General features: G+C 37.6%; 2 protein-coding genes across 2 annotated transcripts in view; both read left to right on the top strand.

Moving 5' to 3' along the window:
- LOC116320136 (B-cell receptor CD22-like) overlaps positions 1–18,563 on the top strand; it is a 92,418-nt gene that overhangs the window by 64,107 nt on the left and 9,748 nt on the right. The window lies entirely within an intron of this gene.
- Positions 7,255–17,682, top strand: LOC120441739 (sialic acid-binding Ig-like lectin 9). The gene is made up of 8 exons (XM_039617114.1): positions 7,255–7,317; positions 7,659–7,724; positions 8,010–8,393; positions 8,705–9,010; positions 9,373–9,454; positions 9,550–9,589; positions 11,565–11,729; positions 17,425–17,682. Exons 1-8 carry the CDS (start codon positions 7,290–7,292, stop codon positions 17,482–17,484), a joined length of 1,131 nt encoding a protein of 376 aa, XP_039473048.1. The 5' UTR covers positions 7,255–7,289; the 3' UTR covers positions 17,485–17,682.

The following is an 18,563-nucleotide window of genomic DNA, read 5'->3' as shown; positions in this document are numbered from 1 at the left end:
TGAACCTTAATGGTGCAAGGGATATGAGAAAGAGGGCGATGTATTTTGAACTTCTAAAATCTAAATGTATTGACATAGCGTTTGCTCAAGAAACTCATAGTAATATTGATATTGAAGTTGACTGGAAGAAGGAATGGGATGGAAATAGTGTTCTGAGTCATTAAACCTCACTGAGTTCAGGAGTAGCAATTCTTATCTTAAGAAACATTCTTCCACTTTCTATTGACGTAGATGATATTGTGCCTGGGAGGTTGTTAAAGGTCATTGTTACGTATGAAAATTTGAAGTTGACATTGTTAAATGTGTATGCTCCAGTGTCTCCACGTGATCAATGTGTTTCTTAGAAAAGTTAGCGAGTATGCTGTCAAGTTGTACGTCAATGGATCATTTGATTTTAGGAGGTGACATTAATTGTACAATTGATGATTTAGATAGGAATCACTTGGCACCACATGTGCATTCAAGGAGGATATTTAAACACGTTATTGAGACTTATAATTTGGTTGATGTGTGGCCTTCTAAACATGGTAAAACACAGCATTTTTCAATGACTCACTGTAAGGGCAATTACATTTCTCCACTCTGGTTTTATTGTTATGGTCATCATTTTCAAATATTTAGATCAAGCAACTTGTGTCCAGTGGGCTTTTCTGATCATAGTTATGATTGCAGCAAATGTGTTTATAAATAGACTAAAACCTAAGAGTGCGTACTGGCATTTTAGTACGGTTTTATTAAATGGTGGCTGTTATTAATGGATTTTTCTTTTTGGAATCAATAGAGAACTATGAAATATCAGTATACTTCCTTGCAGCAATGGTGGGATATTGGTAAAATAAAAATTCAGCAGTTCTGTATTCAATACACACATAATGTCACAAGAGAGATGGTACAATATATTAAAAATTAGAGACTAAAATAGTGGATCTTCGAAATTTGAGTGAGCCCACAGGAGACTGAGGCCACTTTCAGGCACTCAAAATTAAAACACTGTTTTGGCTGATCTGCTAGGGCTCAGAGCACAGGGAGCTCTGGTCCGTTCACGTTTTCAAAATATTGCTGAAATGGATGATCCTCTAAATTTTTCTTCAGCTTGAGAAGAAAAATAGACAAAATCGCCTAATTCACTGTATTCGATCTGACGATGGGAAAGAACTGACTGAACCCACTGAATTGCGAAAGAGAGCTGTGGATTTTTTTTTCAAAGCTGTATGTCAGCGAGTTTAGAGAAGACTTTGTGGCAAAACAAGAGTTTCTCAGTAACTTGCCAGAGGTTTCAGAGCAAGACAATGTTATCTTGGAGCGTACCTTAACTCTGCAAGAACTGCAGGAGGCATTGTCAAGCATGGGAAATGGTAGAGCACCAGAATTTTATAAGTCATACTGGTTTGTGTTGGCTGAAGATTTGTTGGAGGTTCTTAATGACAGTGTGGCTAGGGAAAGCTCCCTCTAAGCTGTTGCAGGCCTGTGCTTACTTTCCTTCCCAAGAAGGGAGATCTTTATGAAATAAAGAATTGGAGACCTTTCACTCTCTTATGTGCTGACTATAAGATCTTCTCAAAAGTACCGGCATGTAGGTTAAGAAAAGTGATTGATCAGGTTGTACATGTTGATCAATCCTATTGTATTCCTGGAAAGTCAATAAGCGATAATATAACAGGATTATTTGGACATCTCTAATTTATTGGGCTTAAACTTTGGTCTCGACCAAGAAAAGGCATCTGATCGGGTGGAGCACCAATATCTTTGGAATACTTTGAAGGCTTTTGGTTTCTCCTCTGGTTTCATTGCCATGATTAAGACACTCTTGTGACATTGAAAGTGTTTTGAAGGTCAATGGTGGTTTAAGTGCTCCTTTTAATGTAAAGAGAGGTATTCGACAAGGTTGTGCAATGTCAGGTATGTTGTACTCCTTAAGTATTGAACCTTTGTTATGTCAAATTAGAAAAAAGTTACATGGGATAAAACTAAATGAAATCTCTTTAACTTTTCAGCTTTCTGCATATGCAGATGACATTGTTGTGGCTACAACAGGAGAGTGAGATATCCTTAATTTAAGAAAAAACATTGAATGTTTTGGTGAAATTTCATCATCTAAGGTTAACTAGAGTAAGAGTAAAGCTTTATTAGTAGGCAAATGGACAAGAGAGGCTCCCAAATTACCTGATGAACTGAAATGGACAAACACTGATTTGAAATATTTGGGTGTTTACATGGGGGATCATATGGAGGTCATGAAAAATTGGAAAGGTTTTACAGAGCTGATAGAAGTTAGGTTAAAGAAATGCCACTGGCTTTTACCACGAATGTCTTACAGGGGTCGCACACTTGTTATTAACAATCTTGTTGGATCATCATTGTGGCACCATCTATCATTTTTGGAACCTCCACCCAACCTATTGATGAAATTACAGACTATTATTTTAAACTTTTTTTGGGACACACTTCATTGGGTTCCTCAAAGTGTTTTGTTTTTGCCAAAGGAAGAAGGAGGGCAAGGTTTGATTCATTTAGAAAGTAGGAAAGCAGCTTTCAGATTACAGTTTTTACAGAGGTCTTTGTATGGGGATCAAAATGTTTTGTGGAGGCAGGTTACACAGTGTTTATTTTCTAAAGTTGATAATTTGGGGTTTGGTAAAACTTTGTTTGTTTTTGATCACTCAAGGTATAGTATGAACTGTTTGTCACCTTTCTATGTTAGCATGTTAAAAAACTTGGAGGCTGATGGAAACAGAAAGACTTGGAAAATCTACATCCTTGCATTGGCTATTAATGGAACCTATTCTCAAGGGGTCTCATTTAGGTTCATCCTGGGATGATGGTGTCGGAGCTACTGATGAAAAAGGGGATTACCACTGTAAGGCATTTGCTTGAACTTGTTGGTGCCAAAATGGACGATTCTGTCTCCTTGGCAAGGAGACTGGAGGTTCGCTCTCCCCGGATTATAGGCTTGATGTTGATGAAATTCAAGCAAGTGCTATCTGAAGATGATAAAAGGCTTTTGAATGGATGGGTTAATGGACTTTTAATATCTGATAAAATGCATCATTTTTTTAGATTGTGCATTAGTGTGCAGCTTAAGGACTTTGAAAGCCTGGGTCCTTTTTTGGAGAAGGAGAAATATCAGTGGACACCACTGGATTCGATGAATGGGAAGGTATTGTACAAAAGATGCATTAAGGCTCTGAACAAAGCAAAGTTAAAAGATAAAAATGATATGCCTTGGAGAGATTATTTTAAAGTTGGTTTTGATGTGACACCTGTATGGGGGTTGCTGTACAAGCCACCATTGACTAAGATCACTGGTGATTTACAGTGGTGGATTTTACATGGTATCATTGTGGTTAATGCTTTTGTGTCCATCATTAAGCCTGAGGTTTCAGATAAATGTCCTTTTTGTTCAATGAGAGAAACTATTTTTCATTGTTTTGTGCAGTGTTTCAGATTAATGGATTTATTTTTTCATTTTTCACGTTCATTTGGAGAATGTTTTTCAAAACAGTGTTTCATTTTTGGTTTCTCATATGACAAAAGAAATAGAAAAAGGGGCGATTGATGATTTTTTTCCTGGGTCAAGCAAAGGTGGCAATTTATTTGAGTAGAAAATATAAGATTGATAATGGACGAAATACTGATTGTGTACAGCTTTTCAAGTGTATGTTAAGAGCAAGAGTGATGTTAGAATATACATATTATTTCAAAATGGATGAGTTGGATTTTTTTCATTTTGGATGTTTTTTGGTTTGTTTTTTTTTTTGTTATGGTTTTCATGCCATTCTGCAATAAAGCAGCTTTTTGAGTTTAATCCCTGCGTGGTGAGTTTTGCGTTTGGGTCCTTCTCCTGCCTGCACACAGCCGAAACATGACAGTATTTGCTCACAATATATTTATTACAATAAAATTATTAACAATTTAACATGTAAATTTGGTATTTTTTGTGATATTAACTGTTAGCAGATATAAAAGAATAATTCTTCCTATCTAAGCAAAGGTGTCAAGACTCAGCTGTTTGCTGCACAACAACTAAACTGTACTTACTGTGGTGTTACTGTGAAGTTTCTCATGAGATGTGATTATTTTGGTGCTGATGGAGTCACTCCAAATGTGATGAAAGATAACAAAAATGGGTTTCTGCTGTGGCCTGAGTGGCTGCACTGATCAATGACTCATGAAGTAAAACCAGAAAGATTTGGGTAGATTGAGGAAGTTGGTCAACAGGGTCCTGCAGACATGGTTTCTGCAACCTGTGTGAAGACAGACACATAGCTCTCTACAACTGTTTTCTTCTTCTTTATATTCATGTAGCCTGCGACTCTGTCTAATGGTTCTTTTTGTAGTATTTAAGATAACATTTATCTTTTGGGCACCTTTAGATTTATAAATTCAGAGTTCCTCAAAATACCTCCATCAGTCATATTTGGGCCTGTGCAAGACCCACGTGGATGTCAAGACAATTTAATTTATTCATGAATTCATTTGTTTTAAATCATGCCCTGTCCTCTTGTTGTGTTATGTTTTTTTACACATTTCTATCAGTGTTATTTCGGTTATTATATTATCTGTTTTGTAAGACAATGTCTAAGCTGAGAGGCAGGGAAAAAAAGGAACGGTGGAAAAAATAGGAGAAAATATAAGAAAAGGTTAGAGCACAAATAGAAAACCACAGTGAATGCTGACTGTTGTACCTGTAAGACAAAACAAGAGAAAACAAAAAACAAAAAAACAAAACCACACATTATCTGAAACACAAAAATATGAAAATGCATAAATACATACATTAACAGTCTTCTTGTGTGTGTGTGTGTGTGTGTGTGTGTGTGTGTGTGTGTGTGTGTGTGTGTGTGTGTGTGTGTGTGTGAGAGAGAGAGAGAGAGAAAGTGGGTGTATGTCACTTTGTCACAAAATGTACTTGAAAATAACATCCCCAAGAATACCAAAGAAGTTTGAAGTATTATAGATTCTCAGATTTACTGACATAAACTTAATAACAGTATAAAAAATACAAACTCATTTCTAATACCAAAGACCTGAGATTGCACATCTCTGCAACAACTGCACATCCATCCCAGCTGCAGATAGAGAGCCCATAGCGAAAGGGCGAGAGTCCCAGAGAACCAGAGGCAATGGGCAGCCAACCCCAAAGGAGGCCAGTCCCCCTGGCACGAGCTGAGAACAGGGCCTTAGGTGGCCAAGAACCTGGGGGATCCAAGACACTCTGGATCAACACCCCCAGGGGATCAACATGTCATAATGAAATAAACTGAAGAAGTCTATTACACTTTAACCCAAGGACCAATTTTATTCCCTTCACCTGTCAGTGGTTTTAATGTTGTGGCTGATCAGGTCATCAACTCTATTTACAGTCTGTTTTCACTGCTCACATACAGTGGCTTGCAAAAGTATTCGACCCCCTTGAACTTTTCCACATTTTGTCACATTACAGCCACAAACATGAATCAATTTTATTGGAATTCCACGTCAAAGACAATACAAAGTGGTGTACACGTGAGAAGTGGAACGGAAATCATACATGATTCCAAACATTATTTACAAATAAATAACTGAAAAGTGGGGTGTGCGTAATTATTCAGCCCCCTGAGTCAATACTTTGTAGAACCACCTTTTGCTGCAATTACAGCTGCCAGTCTTTTAGGGTATGTCTCTACCAGCTTTGCACATCTAGAGACTGAAATTCTTGCCAATTCTTCTTTGCAGAGTACAAAGTATTGACTCAGGGGGCTGAATAACTACGCACACCCCACTTTTCAGTTATTTTTCTAAAAAATGTTTTTCATTTATGATTTTCGTTCCACTTCTCACGTGTACACCACTTTGTATTGGTCTTTCACGTGGAATTCCAATAAAATTGATTCATGTTTGTGGCTGTAATGTGACAAAATGTGGAGAAGTTCGAATACTTTTGCAAGCCACTGTATTTCTTGTACAATTTGTACAATTTTTTTTTTAAATTCTTTTAATTTTGGTTTGACAACTTTATGTGTTTGTTTATTTTAAAATCTTAATATGTTCAGAAAGAGACTCAACAGCCAGCCTTTACTGTGGTGCACAAACTGTCAGTGTACTAACAGTTAGTGCACACTTTCTCATGGTTTATGATTATTTTTAGTGCTTATGTGGTCACTGCAAATGTGCTAAAAGATGGCTTCACTAGAGAAGGACTGTATTTTGAGGAAGTTGGTCAACAAAGTCCTGTGAGCAAAATTTCTGCTGTCCACATTCGTGTTCTGCTCACCATTCTTTTCTTGTTTTGTTTTGTTTTAAAGTCACCATATTTGGATGAGAGGGTGCAAATCTCCATCCGTCTATCTATTTCCTTCTGCTTATCTGGGTTTGGGTAACATGGGCAGCAGTTCCTAAGCTTGCCAAGAGCTGTGGTCTTAAACCACCTCTCACAGATTACCTCAAGGAATACATGAGTCCATCACATGGCTAACAGTCAATGTTCACAATGACATTCATATTTACAGTCCATTTTAAGTCTCCCGCTAATCTAACACACCCATTAGACTGACATTTGAAGCTGGCATTTAGCATGTTTGGCCACGTTCATGCCGACACTCCTCTGTCTGCCTGTGTTTGGACTGCATTGGGCATTCTGCGATGTTGCTTGCTAGTTTGTTGTGTAATAAAAACTTTGACCTATTCGACCTTTTTGACCTGCTAAATTTGATCTAACAGAAGTCAATCACAACAGATCATGGATCTTTTTCATTTCTAATATGTGACTTTTTTCATGAAAAATGAAACTTGCACTCAGAAATAGGGGCTCTAGTTAGACAGAGTGTAACTGACATTTACACCAAATGAATACATGAACAATTTGTAACAACATATTTTTCAATAAAAACATGTCAGTTTTTTGTTTCAGTAAATCAGAATTTTAGTCTCTCATTCTTTCAGCAATATTTGAGTTTAGACAGCTTCACTATACCTGTGTACCTAATGACTGGTATTCCAGCATAATTTAATGTGAGTTACTGAATATATTTTGTAAAAATGTGCAGATGTGAAATAAGTCAAATTAGTCAAAAGGTCTTTGATAGTGTAGCTAATCTGAAACTTCAAAGATGTAATGTCCAACTTCCTTTATCACAGGAGAAGAATTCACTTTATTTTTCTCAGGGGCATCGCATGACATCGTTGGCAGCTTCTGACCACCAAACTGACCTTATTGCACCTTCTTAAACAGCATGTTCTCTTTCTGTACTTCCTTCTTTCTAACATCGGCCGGGCGACACAGTTCACTGTAATTCTGCTAAAACTGCAAAATGATAAAACTACACCTGGGCTTGTTTGGTAAGGAAACATTTTATTGCTTATATTAATATATTATATCTTATATTATATATGGCTTATATTCAATAACTTTCTGCACTAGATGTTTATTTATCTTTGTTTTACTGCACTGACAGCTACATATAAAGTAATCTTATTTACTGATGTTTTACTTTTAAATATGCACCGTTATGTTATTATAATTTTTAGATTTCAACTAATTTCAAAGCAAAGCACTATAGGAAAAGAAAAAGAAATGTGTGGCTGCACAGGGGATGTTTTTGTTGTGCAGCTCATGTGTGAAATGAATTAAACTGATATTGACTGATTTTTATTTATTTGTGTGTGGGGGATAAATCCAGGCAATCGATCTCCGGCTGTGAACGTTATGACAGTCGACGTGTTACTGATTGTCCTGTTTGTATCAGGTGAGGTCTTCAATATTCCAAAGATATTATTGGAGTTATTTTATATTGTGAATTGTGATGTGCCTTTAAATTGAAATGCTTTAGGTAGGAAATGTTAACAACAGAGGAAAAACAGCACTTTGGTGGCAATTTCATGCACTACAGTAGACAGTTATTAAAACTCTCATTATGAAGAACTGCATCATACATCCACACAGCAGCTGGTGGTGGAAATGTTCCTGTCATCTATAGAATATCAAAATATACAGACACATACAATGATTAATCATTACATTGTGTTTACAGGTGCTTTGGCTGGTTGTACTAATGAAGCAGCACTCTTCATCACTGCACCAAAGAAGCTGGAAGCACTGAGTGGATCTTGTTTGCAAATCCCATGTAGCTTCAGACCCAAAGACGAACAGAAATTTAACAGCACAAGAAAAATCTTTGGAGTGTGGATTAAAAATCAACCTGAATTTGGCAAAAATCCAAACAATGTGATCTTCAACAGTAGTGGAGCAGTTAGCATCTATCCAATGAGTATTACTGGGAACCTGAGTCAGAGAGACTGCACCACTCTGTTTACTAATTTAACCACAAACTACACAGACACATACTTCTTCAGAGTAGAGAGTGAACCATTCAAGGCGACTGCTCCTTGTGATCCTCTTCAAATAACAGTCAGAGGTAACAGCGCGTTTGTTTGTTTGTTTTTTCATTAATTTATTGATATACTAACAGTTAGGACTTACTATTTTTTGATGTATTGTTTGATTATAATCAATATCTGTTGAGCAAATTTTGTGTTATAGTCGTAATGATTGTCCCAGCATGACACTGAGAAGATTGCCTCTTTTTATAAAATCTGCTCTGCAGTTATTTTAAGGACTTGATTACATTTATAAATCAAAGTATAAATTTAGAACAAGTTTGCACATTTGAATCAGTGGTACAAACTGCAGTGTGATTTTATAATGAATATGTATGTGAAACCACAGATTCTCCTTGGAGGCCCAATATTACAATCTCAGGTGATCTGAAGGAGAAGGAGTCTGTCACTATAACCTGCTCAGCTCTCACTCCCTGTCCACACTCCCCTCCTCAACTCACCTGGAATCTCACACAAGACTCTCACAACAAAATAGAGGAAAACACAGATGGAAGCTTTACAACTAAAATCCAGCAGACCATCACTCTGTCAGACACACATGATGGAAAGAAGATCAGCTGCTCTGCCAGATATCCTGTGAACCAAGGAAAAGACACCAAGACAGCAGAGACAGAAGAGACTCTCAGTGTTTCAAGTACGACAGAATTTTTTTGGAATGTGGAAGTTAGAAGGTTGATAAAAAGAAAAGAAAAAATATCCCCAAACTGTTTGGGAGGATGTATTTGAACAGTTTCTCCAACTGGTTTGACTGGAATGTGTTGCTGAATCCTGCAACATGATTTATGGGATGTCAGCTGTAATAAATAAATGTTATTCCTTTTACATATTTCATCAGATGCTCTTGAAAACACCTCAGTATCTAGTTACGTCCTATTTTATTTATCTTTTATTTATTTATATGCTTGGAGGTGATGTGAAAAAGCCAACAGCGCTTGCATCTCTATGTCCACATTATTATGTCATGTTTCACTCACATAAATTTTGTTTGTCTGTTAGGAAAACAGAATGTTCAACTGGGATCATTTCTTGGAGGAATCACTGTGATCATCTTACTGATCTGCTTGATTATCTGTGCTCGGTAAGTATGGCATACTGAAGTAGAAAACACGATCAGTTACTGTTACTTAAACTAAATCAGAGGATAGTTATATTTTACTTTCTCTTGTTATCCAGGTGGTTAAAGTTAAAACATCAAACTAAACAACAGACTCAGGTAAGAAAATACTAAACATCTCTGTAGTTTACTAAATTGTTGATTATATACTGTAGTATGTTTTTAAGATCAGCCCATTCACCTACCTTTAATGTCTAAAAACACAATTAAGAATTGACTTAACACAAAAGCTCACCACTTTGTCGTGTTTGTTTTTTCTCAAGGAAGTACAGGAGAATGTCGTTTAATAGATTTGATTTGCTTCAGCAGTTGAAATTACAAGTTTGCAGCACTCGACCTCGATGTGAAGTTAGCCGTCTGTCTTCACACAAAGGATGACCCTCAGATTAAGCCATTCAGTTGTATGCCACAATAATAACAAGTATTATTATCTATCTTCTTCTGGAAGCGACGTGGCAGTCCTGCTTTCTCCCTGCTGGATCTTATCCTCTCTCTCCTTCACGTCCAACCTTGTATCGTATCTGCTCCTTTCCTGGAGTAACAGAAACAAGACACCTCCCTGCCGAATTTTGATTGTTAATATTATCCTACTAATTCTATTTATTATTTAAGTTCGGGACATTCTGTTCGGACTCCCTTGGCACAGAAAATATCATCCTGATGTTAACCAGTGTGATGTGTAAGCATGTTTTGCAAAACCCTCAGCACTTTTGCGTCAATCACAATAATTCAATACCGTCATAGCACTGAAGCGTTTGACCCTCAAAACACGGAGCGCCAACTGTTAATGAGCACATAACAATGTGTATATAAAAAATCATTAAAAAACAGCTTTATTTATTCATTTTATTCATAACAAATCCCTCGTTTCACATGTATTCTATGTGTGATTTAAAATAACATGTTTTGTTCAGCCTGCCATCCCACAACTTCCCATTGTGTGTGATACTCAGCCTTTCAGCCTTTCTCTCTTAAATGGAGTGGAATCCTTTGCTCAAGTCAGTGCTAAGCAGAGATGGGCAGTAACGCGTTACTTGTAACGCGTTACTGTAATCTGATTACTTTTTTCAAGTAACGAGTAATGTAAGGGATTACTATTGCAAAAACGGTAATTAGATTACCGTTACTTTCACGTAGGAACGCTGCGTTACTGCGTTACTAAAACTGTGATTTTTTGCGAGAATGTCTCATGACAGTGACGTAAGCGAGTGCGACGTTCGTGACAACAGCTGTCTGCAGATCATAATATATCGAGTGCGGGAGAGAGTATGAGCATGTAGCGTTCAAAGCGTGGAAGTACTGACCTTATTTTGAGTTTGATTCCATAAAAAGTGACAAAAACATTAGTGTCCGTTGTGCGTGGGAAGAAAACTTCTTTTTACAGCGAAAAAACCCCTGAACTTCCAAGCAAGCAGCGAGTGCGCTACCACGTAATGGGAAATTCACAGAGAAACTCGTGGATTCTTCCACTGACCGCTGCGGCACACCTGCACCAGGGTAAACCTCCGCCTAACCCACTCCTGCTTTATAGGTGAAAATAGAGCAACAGGACCGCTAGTCTTTGATTTTATTTATTTTCTGCTGTGTTTTACTTGCATCTATTTGAAAGAGTGAGTGTAAATACAAAAACATATTTTATTTTATGTGCTGGAATGTGCAGAAAATAGGTTTAAATGTTAAACAAATTTCTTCAAGTCAGAGAATGTTGCATATAATTGAATTTTTGCTTGATGCATAAAGTTAAAAGATTTAAAGTTTAAAGTTTTAAAAAGAGACGTTTCCATTTGATTACGTTTTGTATGATGAATTATGCAGAAAAAGTAGAATTGGGCTGAAAGATCTATCGCTTTATCACCTATTCAGGTTGTAAATCGTGTTTTTAAAAAGTAACTTAAGTAATTAATTACTTTTGAAAATAAGTAATCAGTAAAGTAACGGGATTACTTTTTCGGGGAAGTAATCTGTAATTAGTAACTGATTACTTTTTTCAAGTAACTTGACCAACACTGGTGCTAAGTCAGCTGTCGGCCTTCTTTGCTGAGTCACAAATGTCCTTTTTTGGTTCGTTTTATAGATTCAAGCACACGAAGAGCTGTTTGTTGAAGAGCCAGCAAGTAAAACAGAAGAAGAAGAAGAAAACATCCATTATGAAGAGATCGACTTGTTTTCACTGGGATATAAAGCATCCTCTGACTCAGTGCAGGACAGAGGACAGCAGCAGGATACGGTGTATTCACAGGTGAAATTCAGTGAGCCAAAAACAGCTTAACAGAGGGTGGTGATGGCCAACAGCAACACTTCTCTCAAGTGAAGAAAAAATGAGAACTGTTGCAAAATAACTACATTAAGAAAGAGTGTTAAAAAAGAAAAACACACATTGGAACTGTAAATAAGTCATTTTCACTCTACGGTTAAGTGAAATAAAACTAAACAGCTCCTGGAAGCCTTTTTTATGTTCAGTGCATTGTGCTAACGTCGTACAGGTGTTTTGAGATTTTGAATTCTAATTATTAATCTGTGTAAAAAAAGAAGTTACATTCATGACTTTTCTCTATGCCTACAACATTGTGCAATGACATTCTGCAGGAGCAAGTGGGGGTCATATGATTTTGGGGATTTTCTCTGTATATATTATTGTAGGGTCAACCTTACAATATAAAGCACCTTGAGGTGACTGTTGTTGTGAAGTGATGCTTTATAAATAAAATTGAATTAAAATTGAATGTAAAATTGTCACTTTCAGCCAACAGTCAGCTGGGAGTGCTTCTTCTCCTTGGGTGTATCTTTTCCACTATAAACTTTCACAGAATTGCAGTTTCACCAAGAGATGGCGCTTTTTTCAAAACAGATTTGACTTGGATAGTTACCAAGAGAAGATTTTCTCAATATTATTGTAGGGTGTTTACATTATAATATAAGGCACCTTGAGGTCACTGTGTGTTATATGAATAAAACTGAATTGAATTGAATTGAATTACACATTCTTTTGATAGTTTTTGTTTGTAAAAATCTTCACTCAATAATATGAAATAGCATTAGGGCCACTGGGGAAAAAAGTAGGGAAGTGTTTTTTTGAATATTTTTTTTTCATTATATGATCATTATGCTATGATGATGATGATGATGATGCCTTGATTGCACAATCAAAAGAAACAATACAGAAAATGTATAAAACACATATCAGTTAATATCACTTCATTGCAGTGTTAAAAATATTCTAGCCTGGGAAACTGGCAGCGATGTTTGCATTGTCACTCATCAAGACCAGATTGATTGCAAAAAAAATTCTTTCTCTCTGTCAGCACATGGAGTTTTTGTCCCTATAACTAACTAACTAGCTTAACTAGCTCAAAAAATACTGCAGGGTCGACACTTATTTGTCGACATGTACCACTTGCTGGATTTGAATTGTCCCTTCAAAGTGCAACATTTTTGAACTAGAGTATTAAAATGAATCACAAAGGTGATTTACTAAGATTAACAGCAGATTACTCAAGTAATGCCATCCAAAAAGCAAGCAGGCATGACAGTGATCGTTGCCTATTAATTTATTTGGAAAGCGTAGTGAGGATTACCAGTAGTTTAAACATAGTGACAGAGTAGTGCTCTCTGCATTTGGTGTCAAACGTTTGTGCTGCAAAAATTGTTGTTTTTAATTCTGTTTAAAATAGAACTCTTAGAAATCTTATGATTTCTAAGCAGGCTCTCGTTTTGACCAATGAAAGACCGGGGCAGGCCTGCTTTAACCTGATCCATGTGAAACAGCTGTTGGGGGGCTATGACACCCCCTTCTCCTGAAGCCAGCAATCAGAGAGAAACCGAAAGTTTTAACCCATGGCCGCATCTGTAGCTCCTCCTTGGACCATCAGTAGAGTAGTTAGAGAGAAGAGGTGTCCCTCTCTTCAGCCAATGAGAAATATAACAAATTACCAACCTAATTACCTTCTGAAACTTGTAGAGTTTTTGAAATCTGAAGCTCTTCTCTGAGCCCTTGGCACTTCTCCACCTTCTCGTTTTCCTTCTTCCTGATGTTGCTGTCATTCGGTATCGCTACGTCCATCACTATGGTCGTCTTCCTCTGCTTGTCCACTACTACTATGTCCAGTTGGCCACCACCATTTTGTCCATCTGTATCTGGAAGTCCCACAGGATCTTAGCACAGGGACGTCTCTCATTTTGACTTCAGGACTTCCAGGCTATACTTGGCACAGATGTTTCTGTACACTTTGTTGGCCACTTTGTTACAGTGTTCCATGTGTACCCTGCCTGCTAGCATCTTGCACCCTGCTGTTATGTGCTGGATTGTCTCAGGGGCATCTTTACACAGCCTCCTCCTGGGGTCTTGCCTGGTGTGATATGGATCTTGTGCTCAGAGCTTGTTCCTGTGTTCCCATGATAAATGCCTCTGTGCTGTCTTTTGGTTCAGCTTTGTCCAGCCACTGGTAGGATTTCTGGATGTCACCCACTTCCTCTATCCACCGGTGGTACATACCGTGCAGGAGCCTGTCCTTCCATTATGGTTCCTCCTCTTGCTCCTCCTTCTTGGGTTTCTGCTGCCTGAGGTATCCACAGAGCACATGGCTGGTCGTGGCCATCTTCCTGATGTACTTATGAATGTTTGTTGTCTCATCCTGGACTGTGGTACTGACACTCACAAGTCCCCAGCCTTCTTCCAATAGTTGTTAACTATTTGAGATGGGTTTTTTATGTAAGGTATGGCCTATAATTTTTTTAATGAAAAAAAATCTAGTAGATTGACTGATTAGGATTTTATAATTTTGTATTTTGAAAAGGAAAATTTGAAATTTGTCATTTAGTGTGCCTAGATAAACCTTATTGAAGCAGAAGGTGGGATTTAACAGAAATTGCTTTTATTTCCAACCGAATCCTAGTAATTGTGACCTTAGCATCCAAATTTAGATTTCTGGGTTCATTAAATAATTATTCAGTTTAGATGTAAAATGACTACCGTCTATAAAATCCCCTACTTGGTGTTGCTGCTCAATAATCAAGCTGTACTTATTGTTACTGCACCCTTTCTCACACTTTGTGATTATTTTTAGTGCTCAGTCAATGTAGATGTGCTAAAAGAGAAATTTAAATATATGATTAGGTCAAACTGACTTGACTGTATTTTGAGGAAGTTGGTCAAAAGAGTCTTGTAAGCAAAATTTCTGCTTTGGGTTCTCACACTTTACTCTCCCCTCACTCTGACGGAAGTGTTTAAAGTCCTTCACTTGGTGTAGCAACTCATCCGTGACCGGGAGTGGGTACTCCACCCTTGGTCATGAATCCAGTGCATGGTGGAGACTATAACTTTATAAAGCTAACAAAATCGCATCATGTGCAAAATGCAAGATAAAATCCTGATGGCAGTAAAGAGCCTCCACTACCTGGCATTTGTACTAAGTGTGTGCTAGTTGAATGGATGGAGGACATTTACAGGAACTGAAAAAGCAGAACATTTACTCAGCACTCACCATAACAAACAGATATAGACTATCAACACTAGAAATGCTTAGAGAACAAAAGCCTGTCACTCCTATTTCTGTAGAAAAGATTCCAATCAGCATCATATTAATGCTCGTCTCAGCAGCTCAACTGGGTGAAGAACTGATTTCTACGTCACATTCATCTCTTGTAGTAGTTGACTACTGCACATAGTAGGCCTTTTGTTTGTGCAGTACCTTTGTGAAATCTGATATCATATATGCTGTGCTGTTCTGTGCAGTGCTGTTTATCTTTTTATTATCTTTATTTAACCAGGAAAAAAAATATCCTTTGAGATTCAAAAAAACTCTTTTACAAGGATGTCCTGGACATCAAGTATCAAGCAAGTATCTGCACTGTAGTTTTCTGTACACTTAAAATACACACAAATATAGGTGCTGTTACAGTAGAACCAACTCTGGAAATGACCACCACAAGAGTAAACATAAAATTGTCATGGTCCTTCACTCCTGCCATTTTTTATTTCTCGCTCTCTATCTCGGTTTTCTCCCTCTTCTCTCTCTGCTGGTGTGTGTGTGTGCAATAACCACAATTTATCTTTCAGGGGTGGTTCCTCACCCGACCTGACACATCTGCAGTAATCAACTCACCTGCTCCCCATCTGGTGATCAGTTAGTACCCTTTAAATACAGAGGATGTTCCTTCAGTCAGTGCTTGAGGTTTAAACCAGTTGTGGTAGATTCTTACCTGTGGTCTGTGTTTCTCTGCTTCTGTCCAGAAGCTGGATCTTTTTTCCTTGTGGACAATTGATTTGAGAGAGCTGGACAGAGTTGTTTTTTTTTTTTTTGCAGTCAAGCTTTGGAGACAGAGAATACTCTACTAGACCACTTGCTTGGATTACTTTACATACGGATTGTGCATTTTTCCCTGTTTAAAGACACTGTAAATAGTTCCTGCACTTCACTGTAAATAAACTCACAGTATTGGCATTGTGAGTCTCGCGTTTGGGTCCTTCCTGATCTAAAGTTATGAAAAAAATAGTAGTTCTTAGATGAGGAATGCACTTGTAGAGTCCATGATTTTTGATTAAATAAGTGAACATTTTGACCACCCTGGTTTACACACTATAAAGGTAGCTTGCCATTTCTGTGGTAATTTAATGTTTTAAAAAAATTAAAAATTGAACATTTTCATGAAGTGAGAAAAACTCAGTGGTCTCCCTTATTTAAAGGAAGAACAGTAACTTTGGACAGCAGATCTGTTTTCATTTTTGTAAAACAATGGATCCAAAAATCTAAACAGATGAAAGACAAAAGTGGAATACAGACTAACAAACATGATTTATTTTGTTTATGTTTTTTCTCCCTGTCCCATACTGTTCCACTTGAGTGTCATAGTTTATTCAATCTTTATTATATCTATCTATCTGTCTGTCTGTCTGTCTGTCTGTCTGTCTGTCTGTCTGTCTGTCTGTCTGTCTATCTATCTATCTATCTATCTATCTATCTATCTATCTATCTATCTATCTATCTATCTATCTATAAATCTTCAGCAGTCAGTGACAGACTCCACACCCATTTCTGTTTTCTGATTCAGGTTTTAGAGACTTCAAACTGTTTCTGCCTGGAAAACACTTTGGGTCAAACTGTAGTTTGGTTTACTAAAAGCTTCTATTGGCTTAGTCCATACACAGACACAAGTGATGTCTTAGAAAGTGTGAACACACAACTTTAAAATAAATATATTTATACTTTTAATATATTTTATTTGTACTTTAAATAGTGCTTGGTACAGACTTGCCGGTAGCGTCTGTACTGGTGCATCATGCTGCTCAAAGCACAGCTAACATGTTGTGACATTTACTGATAGAAGTCATAAAAGAATTATTCTTTACAAAAAATAAGCAAAGGTGTCAAGAATCAGCTGTCTGCTGTTTGCTGCACAGCAACCAGACTGTACTTGCTGTGGTGTTACTGTGAAGTTTCTTGTGTGATGTGAGTAGTTTGGTGCTCTCCAAATGTGGTCAAAGACAAAGAAAAAGGGTGTTTGCTGTTGTTGTCACTGAGTGGCTGCACTGATGAAAGACACATGAAGTAAAACCAGGAACTTTTCAGTACTTTGAGGAAGTTGGCCAAAAGGGTTCTGCAGACATATTTTCTGCAAATGATGTGAGTTCAGTTGCATAGCTCTCTGCAACAATTTTCTTCTTTCTACTTAAGGGGCCTGGGACAGTGTCCACTGGTTCTTGTTGTAGTGTTTGTTTAAAGAAATTATTTTTAGAGTAACTTTAGATGTATAAATTCAGAGCTTCTCGAAATACTTCCATCAGTCACGTTTGGGGCTATGCAAGAACCATGTGGATGTCAAGACTGTTCATTCTGCAATCGGCAAATCTGAATCTGTGAGTCTCCATGTGATTTATTAGTGTGGATGCTGGTTAAGTATTGTTCTACTTTTCATCTTTCGTACGTTTTTTGGTACAGATGATGCGGTGGACAGTGGAAACGAGCATCCCTAGACCTTCTGGAGATCACCCTGTATGATGCTCCACTTACTAGCTGGAAATACAAACCAAGGTCTCACTTGTGGCACCTCCTTCATCTCTCTGGTCCTGGTCCACCACATTCAGAGCACTGCCCGAGACTTCCTGCTCAGCCAAAGATCAGGCCTGGTTAAAAGTACCTGGTTACTGGGACATTCAGGTTAATCCTGGACTGTAATAATAAGTCTTAAGAATTCCATTTTTTTGTTGTTGTTTTTTATTGTTACCCTTTTCAGACATTTTATTTAACTGTGTTATGAAAATGTATGCTGTAGATAGTTTGTAAAAAACAAAAAAACAAAACAATGCAAATAAAGGTGACGCATTTACATTTTTATTTACAGAAATTTAATCTTTTTTTTTCAACAACTTTTTCAAGCAAACCAAACAGTCTGTCCATTCTCTCTATTGCCTCCTCTGCTCTTCTTTCCTCCATTTCCCTCTGCAATCTCATGTCCTCTCTGATTAAATCCAACAACGCATCATCCCCATCCTTCTTTCTTTTCTCCCTTCTTTGCTCCACCTGGCACTCATCCTCCTGCTCTTCCTCATCCAACACTTGGTTACCCACTGCTGAACTGGGCTGTGGAGTGTCCTCCTGGATGGAGGCAATTAGGACTGGAGGCCTGGTAGAAGGCCTCTGTCCTAACACCTCATCCGGGAGGGCAAACCGGGGCCATGTAGCAGCAGTGGGCTTCCCGCTCACTCCCTCGCCTGACCCTGGATACTTGCACTTCTAAAGGCACAAGAGAAAAAAAAGTGGCAGTTGACAAAAAAACCCCAACAGTACAGATTTACATGAATAACAGGTTTACATAACTAGTTAAAAACCCATATTTGAATACTGCTGTACATACCTTGTATTTTTTTTTTTAATTTTCCCTTTTTTTTGGCCTGCAAAGGAGTGACTTTTCCCTGCAGGCCCATATTCTCAAGAATTGCCCTAACAGACAGAAAATAATAAAACATATTAATCTTGTTAATTCCTGAACAGCATCCACAGCAAAATCTACAAACTACAAAAAAAAAATAAGCACTCTCCCTTAAGCCTAACAGATTAAAAGCTGCATACTGTTGCTG

The sequence above is a fragment of the Oreochromis aureus genome, linkage group 9 (genome assembly GCF_013358895.1).
Source record: "Oreochromis aureus strain Israel breed Guangdong linkage group 9, ZZ_aureus, whole genome shotgun sequence".
NCBI lineage: Eukaryota > Metazoa > Chordata > Actinopteri > Cichliformes > Cichlidae > Oreochromis > Oreochromis aureus.
Note: the sequence above shows the minus strand (reverse complement) of the source record. Positions and strands in the feature narration are given on the sequence as shown.